The 19,556-nt window shown below is 36.8% G+C and overlaps 1 protein-coding gene across 1 annotated transcript in view; it reads left to right on the forward strand.

The window, feature by feature from the left end:
- Positions 1–11,668, forward strand: part of ddb1 (damage-specific DNA binding protein 1) — a 48,798-nt gene extending 37,130 nt beyond the window's left edge. Inside the window, exons 22-27 of the mRNA XM_028014673.1 lie at positions 1,868–2,038; positions 3,475–3,584; positions 4,254–4,423; positions 8,372–8,474; positions 8,909–9,032; positions 11,082–11,668. Of these exons, the coding sequence (XP_027870474.1) occupies positions 1,868–2,038; positions 3,475–3,584; positions 4,254–4,423; positions 8,372–8,474; positions 8,909–9,032; positions 11,082–11,165 (762 nt within the window). The 3' untranslated portion in view covers positions 11,166–11,668. The remainder of the gene's footprint in view (positions 1–1,867; positions 2,039–3,474; positions 3,585–4,253; positions 4,424–8,371; positions 8,475–8,908; positions 9,033–11,081) is intronic.
- The last annotated feature ends 7,888 nt before the right edge of the window (positions 11,669–19,556 follow it).

Genomic DNA, 19,556 nt, shown 5'->3' on the forward strand with positions numbered 1-19,556 from the left:
TTGTAGAGGTTATAAAGCTTAACATTTTACATCCTATTATTTTTGACCTAATTAAGATAAAAAATAGAAAAAAAAGTTGCATCAACAAACTATTTGCTGTGTTCCTTCTGCTGTGCGTTTGTGGGTTCAGCTCCAGGTGACCTGTTTCTTTTCTCCTAGATTTATTTTAAGAGGCACATGATCTCTCAAAGCAGAAAAGCACTGTTCTATTTATTATATTTTGCTATGTCTAAATAAATCCATCCCATGTGTATTGGAATAAAATCACCTGACATAGTGTGAAACAAATTGTCTTCCCCTGCTGCCCCATAATACCACACTCATCCATGATCAGCTACAGATAGATTAAAGGGATTAAAAACATGAAAGGGAGCTTTATCTAGAGATATCAAGAATACAATTGTCATGGATTTCACATTTCTGGAGCTCAAAGTCTCTCACTTCCGACTGCTTTTCTTTCCTACTCTGCCTTTGCTGAACATGTGAAAGAAACTGTTTTACCAAATTAGCTGTCCATAAATACACTATTATTGTCCACTTAAAGAGAAATAAATAAGTGGATTCTGGTCTCCACAATTTTGTACTTTAGTTTGGTGACTATTGAATTTGAAACATAGACCATAAATGGATTATGGAAGAACAAATAAGTTGCTTAAAAGGTTTGAGAGTTTTGAGGCTTACGTACAAACACTCATGAATTCTCATACGTCTTAATTTTAATTGTCTGATAAAGGGGGGAAAAAAAACTCAAAGTTTCAGTCTGTCACTTGAATCTCCTCCCAGATGTTTACAGCACAAGAAAGACCTACCAAAAAAAACACAAACTGTAATGAAGTTGGAGAAGTAAATGTTTCAATTTTGGTTTCGGGGATTAGAAGACAATCAAAGAATACTGTTAAAAATGACGAGTTTATAAAAAATGACAGAATATTGTGCTTTAATTGAAGCCTGGTTGATTTATCCAATGACTTTTTCATTCTATTCTCCACAAAATATAGATTACACTCCCCTTTTATTTATTTATTTTTTTCTTTCTGTTTTTTCATATGTGGATGAGCACTAATGGTTTAAGAATTTATTATGCTTATTGTTTAATATTAATATTGTTTTTGTTTGGTATTTCATCTCTTTTTGGCTCACTGCACATAGTCTGAGCCTCTCAATCAAGGATTCCTCTCAAATTATGCTTAACTAGTGTCTAATTGGCTCCTACATCACAACTTAAGCATTGCTATACACAACACTTTGCCTTGAGGGACATTTTAATACTCAAACACAGCATTTATTTGTGCTGTAATAAAACTAAAAGCGACTAAAACAGCAAAAGTAAATGTCTAAAAGATCAGTTGTTTGTGTTTGCAAATATAATTAAAGCATTTTTAATTGCCATTATAGTAACTAAATCTTGGTGTATTTTTTTACACCAGTGAATAATAAATTGAATATTTGCCATTCCTAGTTCCAAAATGTATTTTTCAATTTCTAAAATTATTGGTCATGAACTTTTTTAAGGAAACATGGTGCTTTTCACAATAGTCATATATGATGGGCACAGTTATGATGTTACCTTTTGCTTGATCTAATTTATTAAGAATTGCATTTAATATGAAAATGACAGTTGGTGTCATAAACCGAACAGTAATGCAGTGAAAACACTTAGTTGAGACACACCCCTGGCTCTCCCATCAATTTCTGACACAGCATGACATGTTCATTAACTAGTAAAAGTTCATTTATAAAGCAGACATTGACCTCAGATTCAGACACATTAATCAGTGTGAAACTGAAATATACATAAAGTTAATAATATCCTACAAGAATAACTACTACAATAACGGTTAAAATGAGAGCTGCCTTTCTTTTTCAGGTCCGTCTGTACGAGTGGACGGCCGAGAAGGAGCTGAGGACCGAGTGCAACCACTATAACAACATCATGGCGCTATACCTGAAGACCAAAGGGGATTTCATCCTGGTGGGAGACCTGATGAGGTCTGTCCTGCTGCTGGCGTACAAACCCATGGAGGGCAACTTTGAAGAGGTGAGATGTGAGGAGAAATTGCTGGAAGACTTGGAAAAGGTGGGGAAATTGAAGACTGCGTGTTGCTGCTTTGATACAAAATCACAAAGCAGTTTTCACTTTCAACCCATAGCGCTTTATTCTATGAACTAACTTCTGCTCCGGTGTAGATTTCTTACCTTAACTCTTAATTTTTGTTGTGCAGATTATATGAGTAAAACATTTTAATTAGTTTTTTTTATTCCACATTGTCAATTGACTCTTTTGCACCTTTTCTGCAAAATTGGGAAACAAATCATTAGAAACTAACTAAAGTTGTCAGTTTACAGTTGAGCTTTTGTACAAATCAAACAAACTCGACACATTACAAACTCATTAGGGAGAACGATGAAAGAGCGTTCTGTCTCCTCAGATATCGTGTGTCCATCACAGGCTTCCTGCGCAATTATGGAGCAGGTCTTTGCTTAAAATCTATTGATTATGTGTCAGATTTCCTCTCTTCAGTATTAAAGGAGTTCATTATAATTTGCACAGAGAAAGCAACAGTTTTGCCTGGCTATATTTTTTTTTTAATTGATTGGCTCTCCTAAAAAATTGCAATATAAAAACAGAAATAGAAATTAGGGTTGCAACTGATGATTTTAGTAATCAATTAATTTATCAATTATTCTGACGATTAATTGACTAATCGCACATTCTGTAGATTTTTTTTATGAATTACTTAATCCTTTTTTGTGGAATATTAAAAGATGCAAATAAACAAATTATTCAATACCTTCCTGAAATATGAAAATAAGCAATTTTTTTTTTGTGCCTATAATGCAATAACATAACATTCCTTTAGTGTATGGTTGATCATTTGTAGCAAAGGAAACATCTGCAGCTAAAAACTTACTATTAAAAAAAATCAGCCCTTTCTGCTTGACTTGGTATCAGTACAGTGTAGGGCTAATCTGCTGACTATTTTTTTAGAATAATTGCTAAATATGGAGGGAAACAAGGTGCTTAATAGGATGTTTTATTACTATTATTATTATAGAATTTGAAGCTAAAACTATGCCACTTGATGGATTCTGAGTAGAACATGTTTACAAACATGTTCTACTCAAATATGTTTTGTACAGTTTTGGCTTAATTACTGCTCTGACTTTGTTCTTTCATCAAAATTGCCTTTTTGAGTCTTTATAATCCAGTTGTCAATTAACCAATTTCTAAATTAGTTGACAATTATTTCAATAATCAATTCAGCGCAATTAATCAGATTAATTGTTTCAGCCCCAATAGACATAAAAGCAAATTCTAGTATAAATCAGAAGTCAAAAGTTAATAATCAGCAACAATTAGGGGTTTTGATGAGAGAGTTTACTCTTGTTTAGCATTGGCTTATCTTTGCTTAAAAGGTATATTTCTTAAGACAAACCTGGATATTTATGTCTTTTTTCATATATTTTCCACAGATTGCCCGTGATTTTAATCCAAACTGGATGAGTGCCGTGGAAATTCTAGACGATGACAACTTCCTGGGAGCAGAGAACGCCTTTAACTTGTTCGTCTGCCAAAAAGATAGGTGAGAACGGCAAAGCCTCTCCCTGCATGTAGTTCAATGATCATTTTCTTATCATCATTATATTCCACCATAGCTGCTCTTGCGGATCAGAAATGCCCCTAAATCGTCTTTGCCCAATACCTTCTCGCTGAGACTGATGCTGCCATTAGGATGCTGTTCCTTTCACACACACAGTCCAATGATAGCTTTTAGACCAACATCATTGGTATGAACTGCAGCATTGTCCTTGCATTAGTACTGGAAATTATGATTCATCTTGCAGCCAAGCTTTTAGCCACTCTCTTGCTTTTTCCCTCTGTTGCAATTTCACTGAATGTTGACGTTAAGGAAAAGGAAGAAAGATGAGGTCTGAAGGATCTTGTGTTACATCCATGCCTTCACTCATTATCCATCTAATATGTCAGAGTGGACCTCTCAATGCTTTTGACCTTTATTTGTGCAGCACGTCTCTGTTACTGTTGCTCTTTTCACTGTTTCTCAGACTTTTAGCCATTACCTCTCTATCATGTGCTGACCTTTTCCAACACTTCTCATGTCTCTGCCCGTCTTGTTTTCCTTTTGATTGATCGATGGTTTGACCCCCAACAAGTTCCAGTCATGACCTTGACATTATTGTGTCTTTATGTTCGTTCTCTCTCCGTTTGTCCTGTTTGTCCTTGCCACACTCAGTGCGGCCACCACCGACGAGGAGCGCCAGCATCTTCAGGAGGTCGGGGTCTTTCACCTAGGCGAGTTTGTAAATGTCTTTTGCCATGGCTCACTGGTGCTACAAAACCTGGGGGAGAGCTCCACACCCACCCAGGGATCCGTACTCTTCGGCACCGTTAACGGCATGATCGGTAAGCGCCTTAATCTGAACAAACCTTTTTTTTTTTTTTTTTCCCTTTTCTTTTTCTAGGATGTTTTAAAAATATTCAAGCATTTTCTTTCTTGCTGAGAGCACCCTGTTAGCATGTTTAATGGTTTTTGCAAGCATCCAATTTCAGGACTACTTGACGTTAATCACAATTTTTACACTAGATCAGAGGCATGCAACCACTGACATTAGGCTGCTTGCATGCAGCTCTTTGGCCTGTTTGCAGCGACTCATTCTTGTTTGGGTCTGAAGAGTATTCATTAAGAATTGTCCAAATCAAATGCAGAGATCTATTGTAAATCCATAGATTTTCCACAAAATGTATATTGTATATTGTAGAAGATCGAAACAGTATTGCACAAGTAAAATGTATCCCAGAACTGTGTAGCATAGTACAATGCAGTGTGCCATTAAATAATATAGTGCTATATGATATAGTACAGTTAAAATGTGCAGGGGAGAGTATAGTATGTTGCAGTATGGCACAGTATAGTATTGCTAGTACAGCTGAACATAGTGTGGTATAATGTTGCACAGTATAGTAGTTTATAATATGTAGCACAATACTGTATTGGCCAAAACTATAAGTGAAATAATGAAGCATACCATAGTATTGTAGTACAGTCATATACAGTAGTACTGCATATGACATTATACCATGTCATGACATAGATTTGTTTATTTTTGATCATTCCAAAGAAACCATAAGCAATAAAATATAAGTTTTCTTTATATTAAAAAGGGTTCATATTCCCCTCATGAACTTTCATCATAAGGAAAAGGAAAGTGCTTTACGACTCGAGATGGTTTTTATTTGGTGGCGCAGGACATAAAAATGTCTCTCTGCATTGTAATGATAACTCTCCCATACACTAAGATCCTTTTGGTTCTGGGTCCAGCTCGGGTCATAAATTTGAGCCATATCAACTCCAGTTCCTTATTTTGTTTCCGTGCATGGAAACGGAAGCTGTTTTTCCCAGCATTGTTTAGGTCAATGAAAGATTTCCCAAACAAATGTTTAAATTTGTTTTCCCTCTGCCAGTGGTGTCTCCACATACAAGCAGCTATCGATTTTATGCTGTGACATTCACTGTTGAGACTTCAGCTCACTCCTGTCTTGATTCAGTGGATATGAGCAGGATTTAGTTTGCAGAGCCGTAAACTCCCCGGCTTTATTTCTTTCCTAAGACTCTGCCCGTGCTGCTCAGGATGAATCCCAAACATCGCTGAACTTTATTTGCTTCTGCTGGCAGATATTTTTCATTTTCTGGCAGCAGAAAACCTATTCACAATCTTTTAGAAGCCAGTGTTTAGGTCTTGAAATTTAACAATAAAATCCAACTCTTAACATACTTTGTGAATAATGGGAATTAATTTGCCTTAGGCTGCAGAGAGGTATCAAGACTAATTGGATACACAAAGATCCCTCAAATCCTTTTCCTTCAAGCAAGCAATGACGTAAAACTTTCATCACTGTCAGTTGACACGTTTTCACCTCTCATTACTTGGATTGAAACCAGTAACTTTCAGCCTGGCACTGATGACGGGGAGATGAAAAACAGGGAGTGCTTGTCATTTGGACACAGCAGCACTCCCACAGCACCAAAACACAGCACATTATTTCACCTCTGCACCTCCTGTGATTCTCTAAAAAGTCTCAGAGGAAAGTTTCACAGGAAATGAAAACCACTGTTGCCCTTCCCTGTGAGAACTTTTTCTCTCTAACCCTCAAACTAAAATGAGCTTTAGCGTGTAATGAAGATAAAACGCCACTGCTGGTCTTATCGCTCGGCGAGATGCTGTGATGTATGATATGTTTCTTAGAGAAAGCTGCAAGGCGATGGGATTATTTCCCCTAAAAGAGAATAACAGCCAATATGCATCCAAACTTTTCAAAGACTATTTTTTGTATAAACTCCGATATGGCAGTCTAAAGATGATCACAATCAGAGATTGCGTGTTGACTCAGAAATTCATTCTCATGCCAAATTATTTGATCGCATCTTTAAAAAAATCTATCATAAATGTATTTTTATGTCTTCAAAACAACAGAGAAAATTCAAAGAACTTGGCGGATCATGTTGTTTTCTGAATTTTGCAGTCAGTTTACAGTCATTTTTTTCACAGACAGGATGTCTTTTTAAATCCTCTTATTTAGTCACTAACTGGTTCAGACAAAAAAGATGGCAAACAAATAATGTGGATACATTACGTTTCTGCTCACTTGAACTGCGTTGAACTTCCAGGCAAGCAAGACATTCATGTTTCCATCCACTGCTGAGATGCTGACAGATAAACAGCTGCCAGGGTTACCCCCCCTTCGTGTGTCATTAGGCAGTTTAATACCAGTGTAATTATGGGAGCATCAAAGCCTCAAATGAACTGGGGTTGTGTGGAAATCTCTTGTCTTCTCAAACAGTTCCCCAGGTTTTGTTTCCAATTTTTTCACTTAATGTACATCTGAAAGTATTACCACCAGTTTAAAGCTCTTAAGAAATTGTATCCTAAAGTTACTGTTCTTTTGTCTATAATTAATAGCCCTGATTTTAGAAGGCTGAAAAAAACAAGAACAGTAAAATTACAAAAATTTAGTTCCAACATAGATATTTGACAAATAAGTGATATGTGTATTGAATAGGATTTGGCCTTTAAAACCCCAGCTGTTAAATAATAATTAGTTTAATTTGTTATAATTGTTGCTTTGTCGTTTTCCTAAACCCCGCTCATAGTGTCATGTAGAAAAAAAAACTCTGCAGCTTAACAGCTACTTGCTAGTGTTTGCAATCAGTTGATAAACCTTATTTAATGGAAATTTTGTTTTAAAAAAGAAAAAAAATCCAACTTTTTAAAATAATTTAAAAAATGTGCTCAAAAGCAAAAAAAATATAAAAAAATAAAGCATTTATAGTTACTCTCACCTACGCTTAACGACATTGATCCAGTTTGGTAAAGATAAAATGTCTATTGGTAAGGTTTTGTTCAACAAACATTTATCAGGTAGATCTTTAAAGTTTATAATGGAAATCGAGGTGAGTGCATTTCTAAAACTTATGAGGGACACTTGCACAAGCCTTAAAGCTTCATTATGTAACTTTTTCGAAATTGTTTTTTATACATATTTTTTTTAAACTGTCACTATGCTCTAACAGTACAATAGATAATCTATTAAAAATCTAGTTCCTTCAGCTCCTCCGAGGGGTCTTATAGCCATCTACAGAAATGCACCGTTCCTGATCAAAAACAATTAATCAGAGCCAGGAGGCGTGTCTTAGTGCTGTCAATCAAACTCGTATCTGTGCTGCAGTTGTGCTAATGGCGGAGAAATAACTAGCAGAGAGAAAGGGATGAAGGTGTGAGCAGCTTGTACATGAGTATGATTGACAGTGCTAAGACCCTCCTCCTGTCTCTGATTGGTTGTTTTTTGCAGGGAGTGGTTTAGTTTTGCAGATGGCACCGCAGAGAGGTGTTAGAGGAGCTTGTTTTTCACTATTTATTTGTCTCGTACTCTCACAACATGGTAACCGTTTTAACAAATTTATTTTAAAAAAGAAAACAGCATATTTTTCACAAAAGTTACCTACTGCAGCTTTAAAACTGTTAATGAATGTGGGTGAAGTGGTGGCGCAGGGGCAAAGCTCGACCACATATTGAGGGTTTAGTCCTCGTGGCGGTGGTCGCTAGTCGTTGGTTTGATTCCCGGCCTGGTGACGCTAACCGCATGTCTTCCCCCTCTCTCATTACCTCGTTCCCTGTTGAACTACTGTACTTTCAAATAAAGGCCACTAGAGCCAACAAAACCTTAAAAAAAAAAAAACTGTTAATGAATGCAGACATGACATTTCCCTCTTCCCCTTGGCTGATGACAGAGTATGAGGTGAACAGCTCTTTCACACCTTTATAAAAGATTATCTGTGTGCTTTTTTTTTTTTAGGTCTGGTAACGTCTCTGTCCGAGGGCTGGTACAGCCTCCTGCTTGACCTACAGAACCGCCTCACCAAAGTCATCAAAAGCGTGGGCAAGATCGAGCACAGCTTATATCCTTTCCTGAACTCCTGTGTACAGTAGCCATCTGTGACCACAGATCAGGTGACCTGGACTGGCCGGGGTTGCGCTGGTGACGGCCCTGAAAAAGAAAAATGTATCAATTTTTAATGCTCAAATAATTAGTTTCCATTCTGCAGCATAAACAAATTTCTTTTTTTAGAGAAAATTTACTCTGCTACCCTGTGGTTTTATTTAATCATTGTTTTATTTAATACTCAAAGGCCCTCTGCTCACTCTTTGTTTATAAAATATGGGCCTCAAGAGGGCCTCTATGATTATCAGCTATCTGGTGCATTGAACACGTTATCATCTGTTGGATATTTATTAAATCTGCCTGAGGTAAAGTTAGCATGGTCACACCCAAAGGGCTGACCTCGGGCTGAAACGGCTGCCTGGTAATGATTTATCCTTAACCAAGTGACACCTGGAGGTCTTTCCACACGGAGCGCAAGACGGAGCAGGGCACAGGCTTCATCGACGGGGACCTGATTGAAAGCTTCCTGGATCTCAGTCGGGCAAAGATGCAGGAGGTCGTCAGCACTCTACTGGTGGGCGCAGTTTCTCCTCCTTCAATTCAAATCACCTGCACTTCACATCATGTTTCTAACATGTACATTTGCTTTTTACTTTTCAAATGTTCTTTGGTTTGTTTGTTCGTTTGGTCGGCGGAAAGCCAATTAAGAACATTCCAGCAATAATCAAGCGTAGTTCTATAAAATTGTATTCAATGTTTAAAACGTTTCTTGGGGCTATAAACAGGGGACGTTTCTTATAAACGTCCCCTGTTTATAGCGATATAATTTTTATCAGGGAATATTTATCTCCCAAGGGTATTTATTTATCTGTCTGTCAAGCTGACTGACAGTCAATCATCCACAAAGAGGATTATTTCTTTTGCTTGGATGTTTTTCTTTTTTTCTGTCTCTGTGTATGTGTGTTTTTTTCTCTTAAACTGTCTGGGGGAAGATTTGACTGTTGAGTCTCACTTTAGTGGTAAAGACCTCCAGTCATTTTGGCCTCAGCTATCCTTCCTTGATATGTGACATGCTGAAGTGGACTCTGCTGTCTGGACACTGGCATTCACAAACCAAATTGTTTTGTTTACACACTACTAAACCCAAAGCCACAGAGAAGAAACAATTTAGATCAAATTTAGGAAATGGATCGCCATTTATTTCCTTTTCTTGAAGTCTGCTCCCTGAAGCTTCTGTATCTCTCCTGGTTCCTTCTCTTATCTTGAAATGGGAAGAAAATTGGAATTTTTGCCAGTGGATGAGTTAGCTTGGCTTTTAAAAACATAGTTCTTAAATTTGTCGATTATAACTCAAAGAGTTGCAATAAAACCTTTTTTAAATTGACACACAAGTTGGTAAATAAAGGAGAACTTTTGTATGAATCAGAAATCAGAGCAGAAATTACAAAACAAAATATTTCAAATTATTTACAAACTTACAAGTTGGAAGTTTGTAATGTCTGGACAGTTCTCTTAATGTCCCATTTCAGTCAGTCGGTGGGGGTCTGGACTTTAACTGGGCCACTGCAACACCCTGTTTGAAACATTGTCCTGGTTCATGTCCTAATTTACCCAAACTGTTGCTACTAGTTAGCCTCATGTTGGATTTTACAATATTTGGGCATGTGGTCAGCAGATGTTTTGCCACATAATGGAGTGACATAACAAGTCCATGATCATCATGGTTCTGGTTCCATTTCTAACTATTATTATGAAAGGTTCTGCAGGCATATTTTTTTTGAGAAAGAGAAGGCTTCCCTCTGCTGAATTTTATGGAACATCCACACAATTGATAGCTCCTGCTTTTATTGAGGCAGTAAGTAAATCTTGTTCATTTGACTAGTAAGACTTGGCTTCTACCTTTCTTTTTTAAATACAGGATGCACCATTTTTGCTCTCTATTTGAACCTTAAAGGACCTATTTAAATGATTTTGCCTTAAAAATATCTGTTAAGTTTTCTTGTGAAGAACAGCTGATAATAGCAATAAAATGTTAGTTTTTTCCTCCCACAAAATTAAAGTGGAACATTGCTTTAAACACAACTGCAGTAGCTAATTTGCATCACAGAGAAACTGAATATATGCATATTTTAAGTATTTATGTTTTAGTTTAACTGCAATTGTGTAAAATCTGGAGTAAAATCTCTTTATTTTCATGGTGAAGTTAACAGACAGAAATCCAGATTGACATCAGTTTACAGCTATAAGGAGGTTACATTTAAATGGAGCAGACTTCGAATTGTTTTTTTTTCTTTTTTTTAAATCATCAAAACTGTTCAGTGCTTAAATTATAAATAGTTCCTGTCTCTGTGGAAAAGTCTTTATATTTACCTTTTGGTGCGATTAATAAAAAATAAACCAGAGGGAAAAAGCTGCAGTTTGTTGTCTGTGTGGGCAACATAAAAGATTCCCAGTGTTTAGGTGTTCACTTCAAAACATCAGAAATAAAGCTCTAAAAACAATGGAAAGGAGCATAACATTTCATTTAAGTGAAATATTTTTGGACGTAGTCGGTTGCTGCTCGTGCATCTACTCGTAAGCGGGGACTCGTCTCAGCTCACCGCTCGTTGTCTTTCATTTTCAGATCGATGACGGCAGCGGCATGAAGCGTGAAGCCACGGTGGATGAGGTGATTAAGATCGTAGAGGAGCTGACGAGGATCCACTAGCTCCCTTCACCGTTCTGAGGGAGTGGGGGCTAAAACGCTTTGGGCTTTACAGATGTGTAAATAATTATAAACAGTGTGTGTGAGTGTTTTGACCTTTCGGTGAGCTGTCGGCTGTTCAGAACCTGAAGGGTGCTACGTGACGAGTGTGGGGCTCTTCAGGTGAAATGCTTACCGGCCAAAGTGACGACCTTGGTCTGAGTGAGTTTGAACGTGTGTTTGTGTTGGCGTGTGTGCGCGTGTGCGTGTGTGATGGGATGTAGCTATAAAAAGGAACAACCTGAAGCTTTCCTCGACACATCCATGCTCCCAGATAATTGTGGCAGTTTCTGATAGGTTAAAGATTTCTCAATCCTCTTCACCTCACATTATCGGCTGTTTGCTATTGAAGTCTGAAATAAACACACTGTATAAGAAATAAAATGAGGAAATTGATAGATTTTTAGATATTTTGTCTTTGTGATGTTTTCTTTGTTTATTCTAATAAACCTTGCTTTAGTATTGTTCTGTGTCTCGGTCTTTGATCTGTTCTAGATTAATCGTCATTGTTTGCTGTTATCAGACCACAAACAGACACTTCTGAATTAATTTCCAAAATTATTAGTTGCTGTATTTAAGGTTATTGGAATGTCTCCTATAAAATTAATATAGTATTGCTTATAGACAGAATAAAATATTTTATGATCAGCTAAATAAAGATTTCAAACATACAGTTCAAATCAAAGGTTTACATCCAAATATATGGCCCTGAAATTTGGGCTAATAAAGATTAAAATAAATATTAGCAGATCCAATCAACAAGCCAAATGAAATCAGTAAGCCTTTTGTGTGATTCAGGCTTAATATTCAAAGATACACAAAGAATTCGAAGAATTGATTAAACTGATTTAGTGCTGTTGGGTTTAGCATTTAAGCATTTCCAGAAGTTTCCAATAGAATTGAAGTTTCACTCATGCATGTTCCAAAACCAGTTTTCATGTGTGCACTGAAAAAATATTGGAAATTTGATGAACTCAAGTATCAGCATGATCAGGTTGATGAGTGTGCTGATCCAAGAGGAAGCATTTACTCAAAAATCAACACCTTCAAATTTGACTGCCTACATGGAGATCCAAACTATAATTTAAAGAAAAGTTTATGACTTATGACAAAAATTGAGTGGTTTGTTAAAAATATGAGGAAAGTTGCCAACAGTCTGGGTGAAGGTTTCAAACCTAAAATCACTGCTCCAGCCATTGAGCCCTGTTTTGTTGCCAATAGTTCTGGTATGTTGGACAGACTGACCCCCAGGTCCTTCCAACTGCACCTCAAATCAACAGCTACATGACTGAAACTTGCAATTAACATGAATTAGCATATAAAGCAGGCAAACATTAACATTGTGGAATGACAACAATTTTGCTAAATCGTGGTAACAGCATAAAGGTCTCACGCTAACTTGCTAAAAGACAATCAAATAGCAGGTGTGGTGTTGGTTTTATATATATATATATATATATTTTTGAGCGCCTCTCCATGACATTGACCCTGTTTGAATTTGACAGCCTGTATCAGCCAATATCAAATAAATCCTTAAAAAAGACACAATAATGACGTGAACAAACTTATGACTGGAACTGTAGCAGATAAAAAAGTGTAGTTTCAAACTGTCACACACAGACAGAATTGGTAATGGTTTTCTGTTCTCCCTTAATATTACTTTACATATTGATTAGTGAGTAGTTTAAATTTTTATCTTTAAATTTGTTTTCATTAGTCTGACTCTTTAGTTAACTATTTGTTGTGCACCCATTTAGTTAACTTTATGTGTCAGTTCTTTGTATATTTTGTTAAATGCAACAAATTAATTTCTTTCTTTCAAGTTACCAGTTTCCTCTGGACCTGTTGCTGAAAATCATAGAGATCAGCTCCAGCTGATTGATGTCCATACATGGCTGTCAAACTTCCTCAGCGGGCCATTCCATTTGTTCACTAGGGGAGGTGAATATTTGGTCTTTAGTTTAATTTTACCATTTATTTAATGTTTCTTCTTTTTGAAAGTTAGTTAAATTCTGATATTTATTTCATTTACAGATTTAGTAATATTCTGACCAGTATTTGTTAGGTTCTTGTGTGTTAAATTACCCCCTTGTGTGTGTTAATGGTCTGATCAGCCACTATTTAAGTTCCCCTCATGTCTTGTTTGTTAGGTCAGTTTGTGCTTGAGTTTGTTGTGTTACCACCCGAGTTGTACTTTGTTATGTTGACCTCAGTTTGGGCCCAATTTATCATTTAAAAAAATTTTGTTTTGGTAATAAATTAAGATTATATTTTGAACTTTCTTCAACGTCTCTCTGGCTGGTTTATGCAAAACCTTCACACAAACTTAAAGAACTAATATTTAACTTCCTTGCCAGTTGTCAAATTCTTTTTTCTAGTTCTCACATTTGCATGAGCTTTAATTGCACAGTGTTTTTAAAGTTTTCCTAAAGTTATTGCAGTTCCCCTAATTTACTGAAGTAAATCAGGATCTCTGATTTGCAGTTAATGCAGGCCTGCTGCTCTTAGCTCACACAGTTTTAATGAACAGCGACCAGGAGGGAGAAAAATAACTTGTGTGTGTGTGTGAATCAAACCTTTTGATATTCCAGCAGCTACATTGTTTTCTGATTATATTGTGTACATATTTTATGTCGCCTGCATTAACAATGTGAAGTAGGAATACAAGCTCTTTCTGTCTGAGTAAACAGAGGTCCTACAGGCCGGGGTACAGCCATAGTGACAGTGAAATCTAGTTTCAGTAATAATGCCCTGCACTGAGGATTTGAAGGAAACTGGTCATGACTGGCAGTCCAAGTCCTCTGCCAGTTCTCCGTAGCTATTTTTGTCCTCTCTCCTTCCCGAGGCACAGAGACTCTTGTTTATCTCTGGTTGCCATTCAGAGTGGAATCTTTTTTAGTTTATTTTGTATCATTTAACATTTAAACCTCTTTATGAACTACTAGGTAAATAGTCCCATTTCACAACTGCAGAGGTGCATGAATCATAATTTAATTTCGTGTTTAATTAAAAAACAATGTGGGAAATTTAATCAGTCTCTTAAAACCTTTCCCATGATATTAAATGTAGGATATTATCTAAAACTCCAAAGGGAAATGTTTTTATTTTTTCGTTTCATTATGATCTAAATGCAGTTTCTCTTTCTTGTGTTTACTCACTCTGTAAATGTTAAATTGGCTGAGTTTATGCAGCCTTTCTATTCATACTTATTTATACTAAAGACATTCACCCAGTCACACTAAACCCTACATGTTTTCATGCTCTGAACTGTAGGCAACTTGGGGCTAAGTGCCTTGCCCAGGGCCAAGCTGGAATCTAACCCACTGAAACACAGCCACCCCGTAGTGATTCTTTACTAAAGATATACCAGCAAACAAAATACACCTATTGCATTATGTTTTATTCAACACACCAGAGTTTTTGGAAATAAAATAGCAATGTACAGGTTATGTTCTAAAAAATCCCTGCAGTTTTGCAGTATGTTGACATTTTTTGTATTATTTGCAAGGAATCTAGTTTAAGATTTGACTCCAGTCAGGTGAAAAACTTAGTGCTAAAGTAAGCTAAAACTTTTCCACACAGTGATATTTACTGGCTGAATTAACTTGTTTTGATTTGAAATGTAAACAAAAAACCTGCATTGTTTTAAGAATATTTTAATGTCAAGAAAGCAATAGTAATATTTACTTTTCCTATCAATTTGTATGATATATTTTACTGGACATTATCCTTGTTGAAACATTACACAAGACTAAATATTGCAGAACCTGCTAACCTCTCGATGAACTACTGTTAATTACATTGAAAGTAAAAGCACATGTTGACACTAATGCTATGAAACTAAACCAAAGTTGCACAACTATCAAATAGCAATCATTATGATAGTATCCACGTTTAATGTCGCAGTTGCAAAGGAATGTTTTGAGGCAATTTTGCTAGAATATTATATAGTTCATGCTTCATTCATGCAGATGCGTTAGTTACATTTGTTTTTAAGCCAAGTTTGACAATCAGTACATTGCTCTTTTTAGAGAATCATTCAGTTTTTATTCTCCTCTATTTTTGTAACAAACTTCCATATTTTCTGAACTACTGAGTTCTTTCAAATCAAGGCTAAAACCTCACTGTTTTAAGAACAGTTTTTGATTAGTAACAACTGGAAATTCATAAAGTGTAGGCTTTTTTAAAAACCTGTCATCATTTTACCTTACTTTGGCAGTGTAATGTAATGCTTTTTGCTTATTTTTCTTGTTTTACATTCCTTCTAATCATGTAAATCACTTAGAATTGTTGGAAATGTGCTAAACAAATAAAATTGCCTTGCCGTCACCCAGTGGAATATGCTTAGTTAATCGCTCAGATGGAGGCCTCCAGGACACATCCTGATCAGATGCAGAGGAGGAGTAACTGTACTCCAAGCTCCCCTTCTTGGTTCTTGCTATTTCAGTCATGATGGATGTGACTACATAGGAAAACAGCATCATTCATTAAGAAGAAAACAATATATTCTCCCAGCTTAAAATGTGGCCATCTTCCATGAGCCAGAATGGGGGGGGGGGGGGGGGGGGGGGGGAGAGGGGGTCCCTCCCCCTCCCCCCCAGGTCCCAGGTCCTTGCCAGCACGCACATGGTTTCGGTCTGAAGAATCTACAGGAAACCCCTTCCATGTGGACACACCACATGCTGGGAGAGATATCAAAGTCTGGTGAACGGACTGGTAGGTGTTGGTGGCAAAATAAGATTTTTTTAATGCATAATATATAGGATATATTAAGTCTTGTGAAACCTGAAAAATGAATAGTTGCAAGACAGAACTTTGTTATTTAATTTTCAGTTGGATCAACTCTTAACTAACCTATCTGTATTCCTAACTAAATCCATTCAAAAAACAGGGATGATATTAGCCTTAACCACAGCCAAGAAATTCCTTTTCTGTTTCCTGGTTGCACAAGTTCATTTGAGAGTTATTGTCAAGTCCTCGATGTGTGAGTGTTTCATGACTGCTGTTGCCCCATCTGTTGCAAGCTCTGAACACAGAACCAGTTTAGAGAGTACAATCAGATCCCATCCCACCAACAACATACCTCCACCATTCCTCCACTCAAAGATATGCCGTTCCTTCACACAATGTTGGCAGCAGTCAATGATGCTGGCCAAAATCTGTTTAGAGGATAACAGTGTGATTGCTTTGATCCTAATGAGCAGCAGCCACATGTAGCAGACCTGGCAGTGACTGATCTGAAGCAGAGCTAAACACAAAATGAATTAAATTAACTCGCTCAATCAAATCTGTTTTACTTTGGCAAGATTCAGTAAGAATTCTGGCTCCGTTCCTTTGGGGATCAGTTAGCTGTGGTGCTCTGCAGGTCCAATGTGTCAACATTATTCTTAAAGGCCCAATTTGGCTAAATCAATCTAAGCTCAGCTTTGGTAGAAACATGTTGGAAATAAATAAAGCGGAATTGGAAACAAGATTTTTTTTTTTTTATTACTTATTTCTCGGATTTCACAGACTTTTTCCCTTTTCAACAGGAACTGTATTTTTCATCTTCTTGGATCTGTTTTAAATAATCATACCAAATGTTTATTTTTACATGGTTACACCATACTTTTTTATTATATTCCAGATTTACAAAATAAATTGAAGCACCACAAATAATAAAGTAACAAGACACTGCTTTAACAGATTGCAATTTCAAGTTTATACTTAATCCTGTGCAAATTAGTGCAATTTTAAATGAAAATACTGTTTGACTCATATGTACATCGTGTATTTAACCAATTTAACAATCTAATTATCATTCTGAGGTGAATTCCTTTCCTTCCCCACTGATCAAATAATTATTCCACATTAAAAAGACATTCATGAATTTATTCTGTTTCAGCACTGTTATTTGTTTCTGTCTGAGATAAGAACCTGTCTTCCAGAAAAATCATTAAAAGCTATTACCTAATCAAAGTGTAAATTTGTTATTGATCTATCTCTACCCTGTATTTAGAGGTATACTGAATAAAAACCCAAGTATAAAATCAGACACAACCGGGACAAACAATGAAAAGCAAACTACTTGTTTCAGGTAGGATAATGAACGAATGTTCAGCAACTGACCAAACCATTGAAGCTTTAAGAACTCTAAGATTTTAACAAATTTTACCAGATCCTTGTGGAAAGATTTCTCTTCTTTTGAAAGGAATGGAGGGTCGGAGAGGAAGAGTGGTACCGCTCCATCCCTGAGGATTTCTTCTTTCATTGACTCTTGCCATGGCCAATAACATCACCAATCCCTTCTGTGCCACTGAAGATGTCGGTCTCTTCTCTTTCCAGGGATCATGCTGGCATCAAGCAGCAGCGCCCCACCTCTGTCTCTAGAGGGTGAGAAATACTGGCACAAAGGCCTTTTGAGTCGGCCTTGGGGGATGGGGGTCGCATCACAGAGAGTCACAGAGTGTTGATTTCTCTCAGCCAGTGTTTGTGACTTCAGGACAGACTTGGTGGCTATTAGTGAAAGGAGAGGCTGTTTTGGGGAAATGTCCCCAAATCAGTTTGCAAAGCACACACTCAGCCTCTTTTTGGGATGATACACACTTACTGATATGGGAGTTTTTTTTCATATCCTATTATAAGCATAGTTGAATCTGTGAAAGAGTGTAGCTGAAATCACTAACAGACCGAACATAATCGAAATAGGCAGACATGTTTAGGGGTTGCAAAGCCATTTCTAAGAGTTTGGAATACCAGTGAACCAAAGGGAGAGCCTTAATCAATGACTGGAGTAAACATGAAGCAGTGGTGAACCTTCCCAGGAGAGACCACTCAACTAAAATTACTCCAATTACTCCTAGAGCACATCGGTGATTCAACCAGATGGCCACAAAGCAACTTACAGCATCGAAGGCTCGGCAGGCCTCACTGCATATTCAAGATACAACATTAGGAAAGAGAGACTGGACAAAAATAGCCTCCATGGGAGAGTTCAAAGGCCAAAACCACTGCTGACCAAAGAAACCATAACGACACATCTCACTTTTACCAAAAACATTTTGATGGTCGCTAAGACCTTTGGGGAGCCCTTCTGGTGACTGATGAAACAAAACTGGAACATTTGGAAGGCATGATTCATATTGCATGACTGACCTAAAATGTGACACAGTTGGAGAAACAGAGCATCATGACACTGGACATGAAACATGGTCATAGTTTGAGGTTTTGCAGTTGACTTGCTTCCTCCAGACCTGGATGACTTGCTATAACTCATAGAATCGTGAATTTTGTTCTTTATCAGAACAAACTGCAGAAAAATGTCCAAATCAAGCTTCACTGTTTGGTCATGCAGCACGACAATGGCCACCTCTGAATGACTGATGAAAACCAGACACATCACTGTTCTGGAGTAGCCTGCTTCTAAATCCAATTTAGATCCTGAAGTATGGCCTTAATGCTGTTCATACTCATACTCTCCAATATGGCAAAGGTAAAGACAGTCAAAATTCCTCATGGTGGTAAAATGAGCTACTAGGTGTAGGAGGCAATTACATTTTAAATCAGGCCAGATTTGCTTGGAAAGCTTTTTTTCCCCCTTAATAAATAACATTTAAAAACAGCTTCTTTGCTTAATTTATCTTAATCCAGTATTGCAGTTGTGTATTCTGAAACATTCCAGTTTGACAAAACAAAACAAAAAAAATCTGTAAGTGTCCAAACACTTTTGCACACCACTGTATTGTCTTGGATTAATGATCCTTCTGTTTTTAGAAAGTAAGAAATGTAAGACGTTTGTCTTTTACAAAAGAGTGAGCATTCCCTACCCGATTCCCTCCCTGAAAACTGATACATTACCTCATAAAAGCTTCCTCCTAGATGACCCTGGCTGACATTGTATTTCCAGAAATATATCTTTACAGAAAGTAAGAAAAAAAAAAGGGAAAAAAAGAAATTACTTTCTTGCTTATATATTTTCTGGACATTTATCAAAAGAGCAAGTTGATTCTCACAAGAAAAAAAAAAAATAAATTAAGATAAAAGATTGTTTCCCCAATACAGACAAAGAGAAACTTTGTTGCACAACACAGGAATGGTTTGGTGATGAAATGTCTATTTCATTGATGGAGTACTGTGTTAAAGACAGATACCTCTCTCGTCGCCTTCGCTGAATGTGTTGAGAGTTATTTTAGTGTGAGTTCTGCTGAAAACTGACTCTCTACTGAGCAACTGAAATCAAAAGAGACATTTTAAAGCAATTGACAGACAATTCACCACATTCTCACTCTTTTAAGGAAAAGAAAAAGAAAAAAACACTGCAGCCATAAAACATGTCTTTCTCAGCAAAACATTTTTTTTTTTAACAATGACTACTAT

This window comes from Xiphophorus couchianus, chromosome 4 (assembly GCF_001444195.1).
Source record: "Xiphophorus couchianus chromosome 4, X_couchianus-1.0, whole genome shotgun sequence".
Taxonomy (NCBI): Eukaryota; Metazoa; Chordata; class Actinopteri; order Cyprinodontiformes; family Poeciliidae; genus Xiphophorus; species Xiphophorus couchianus.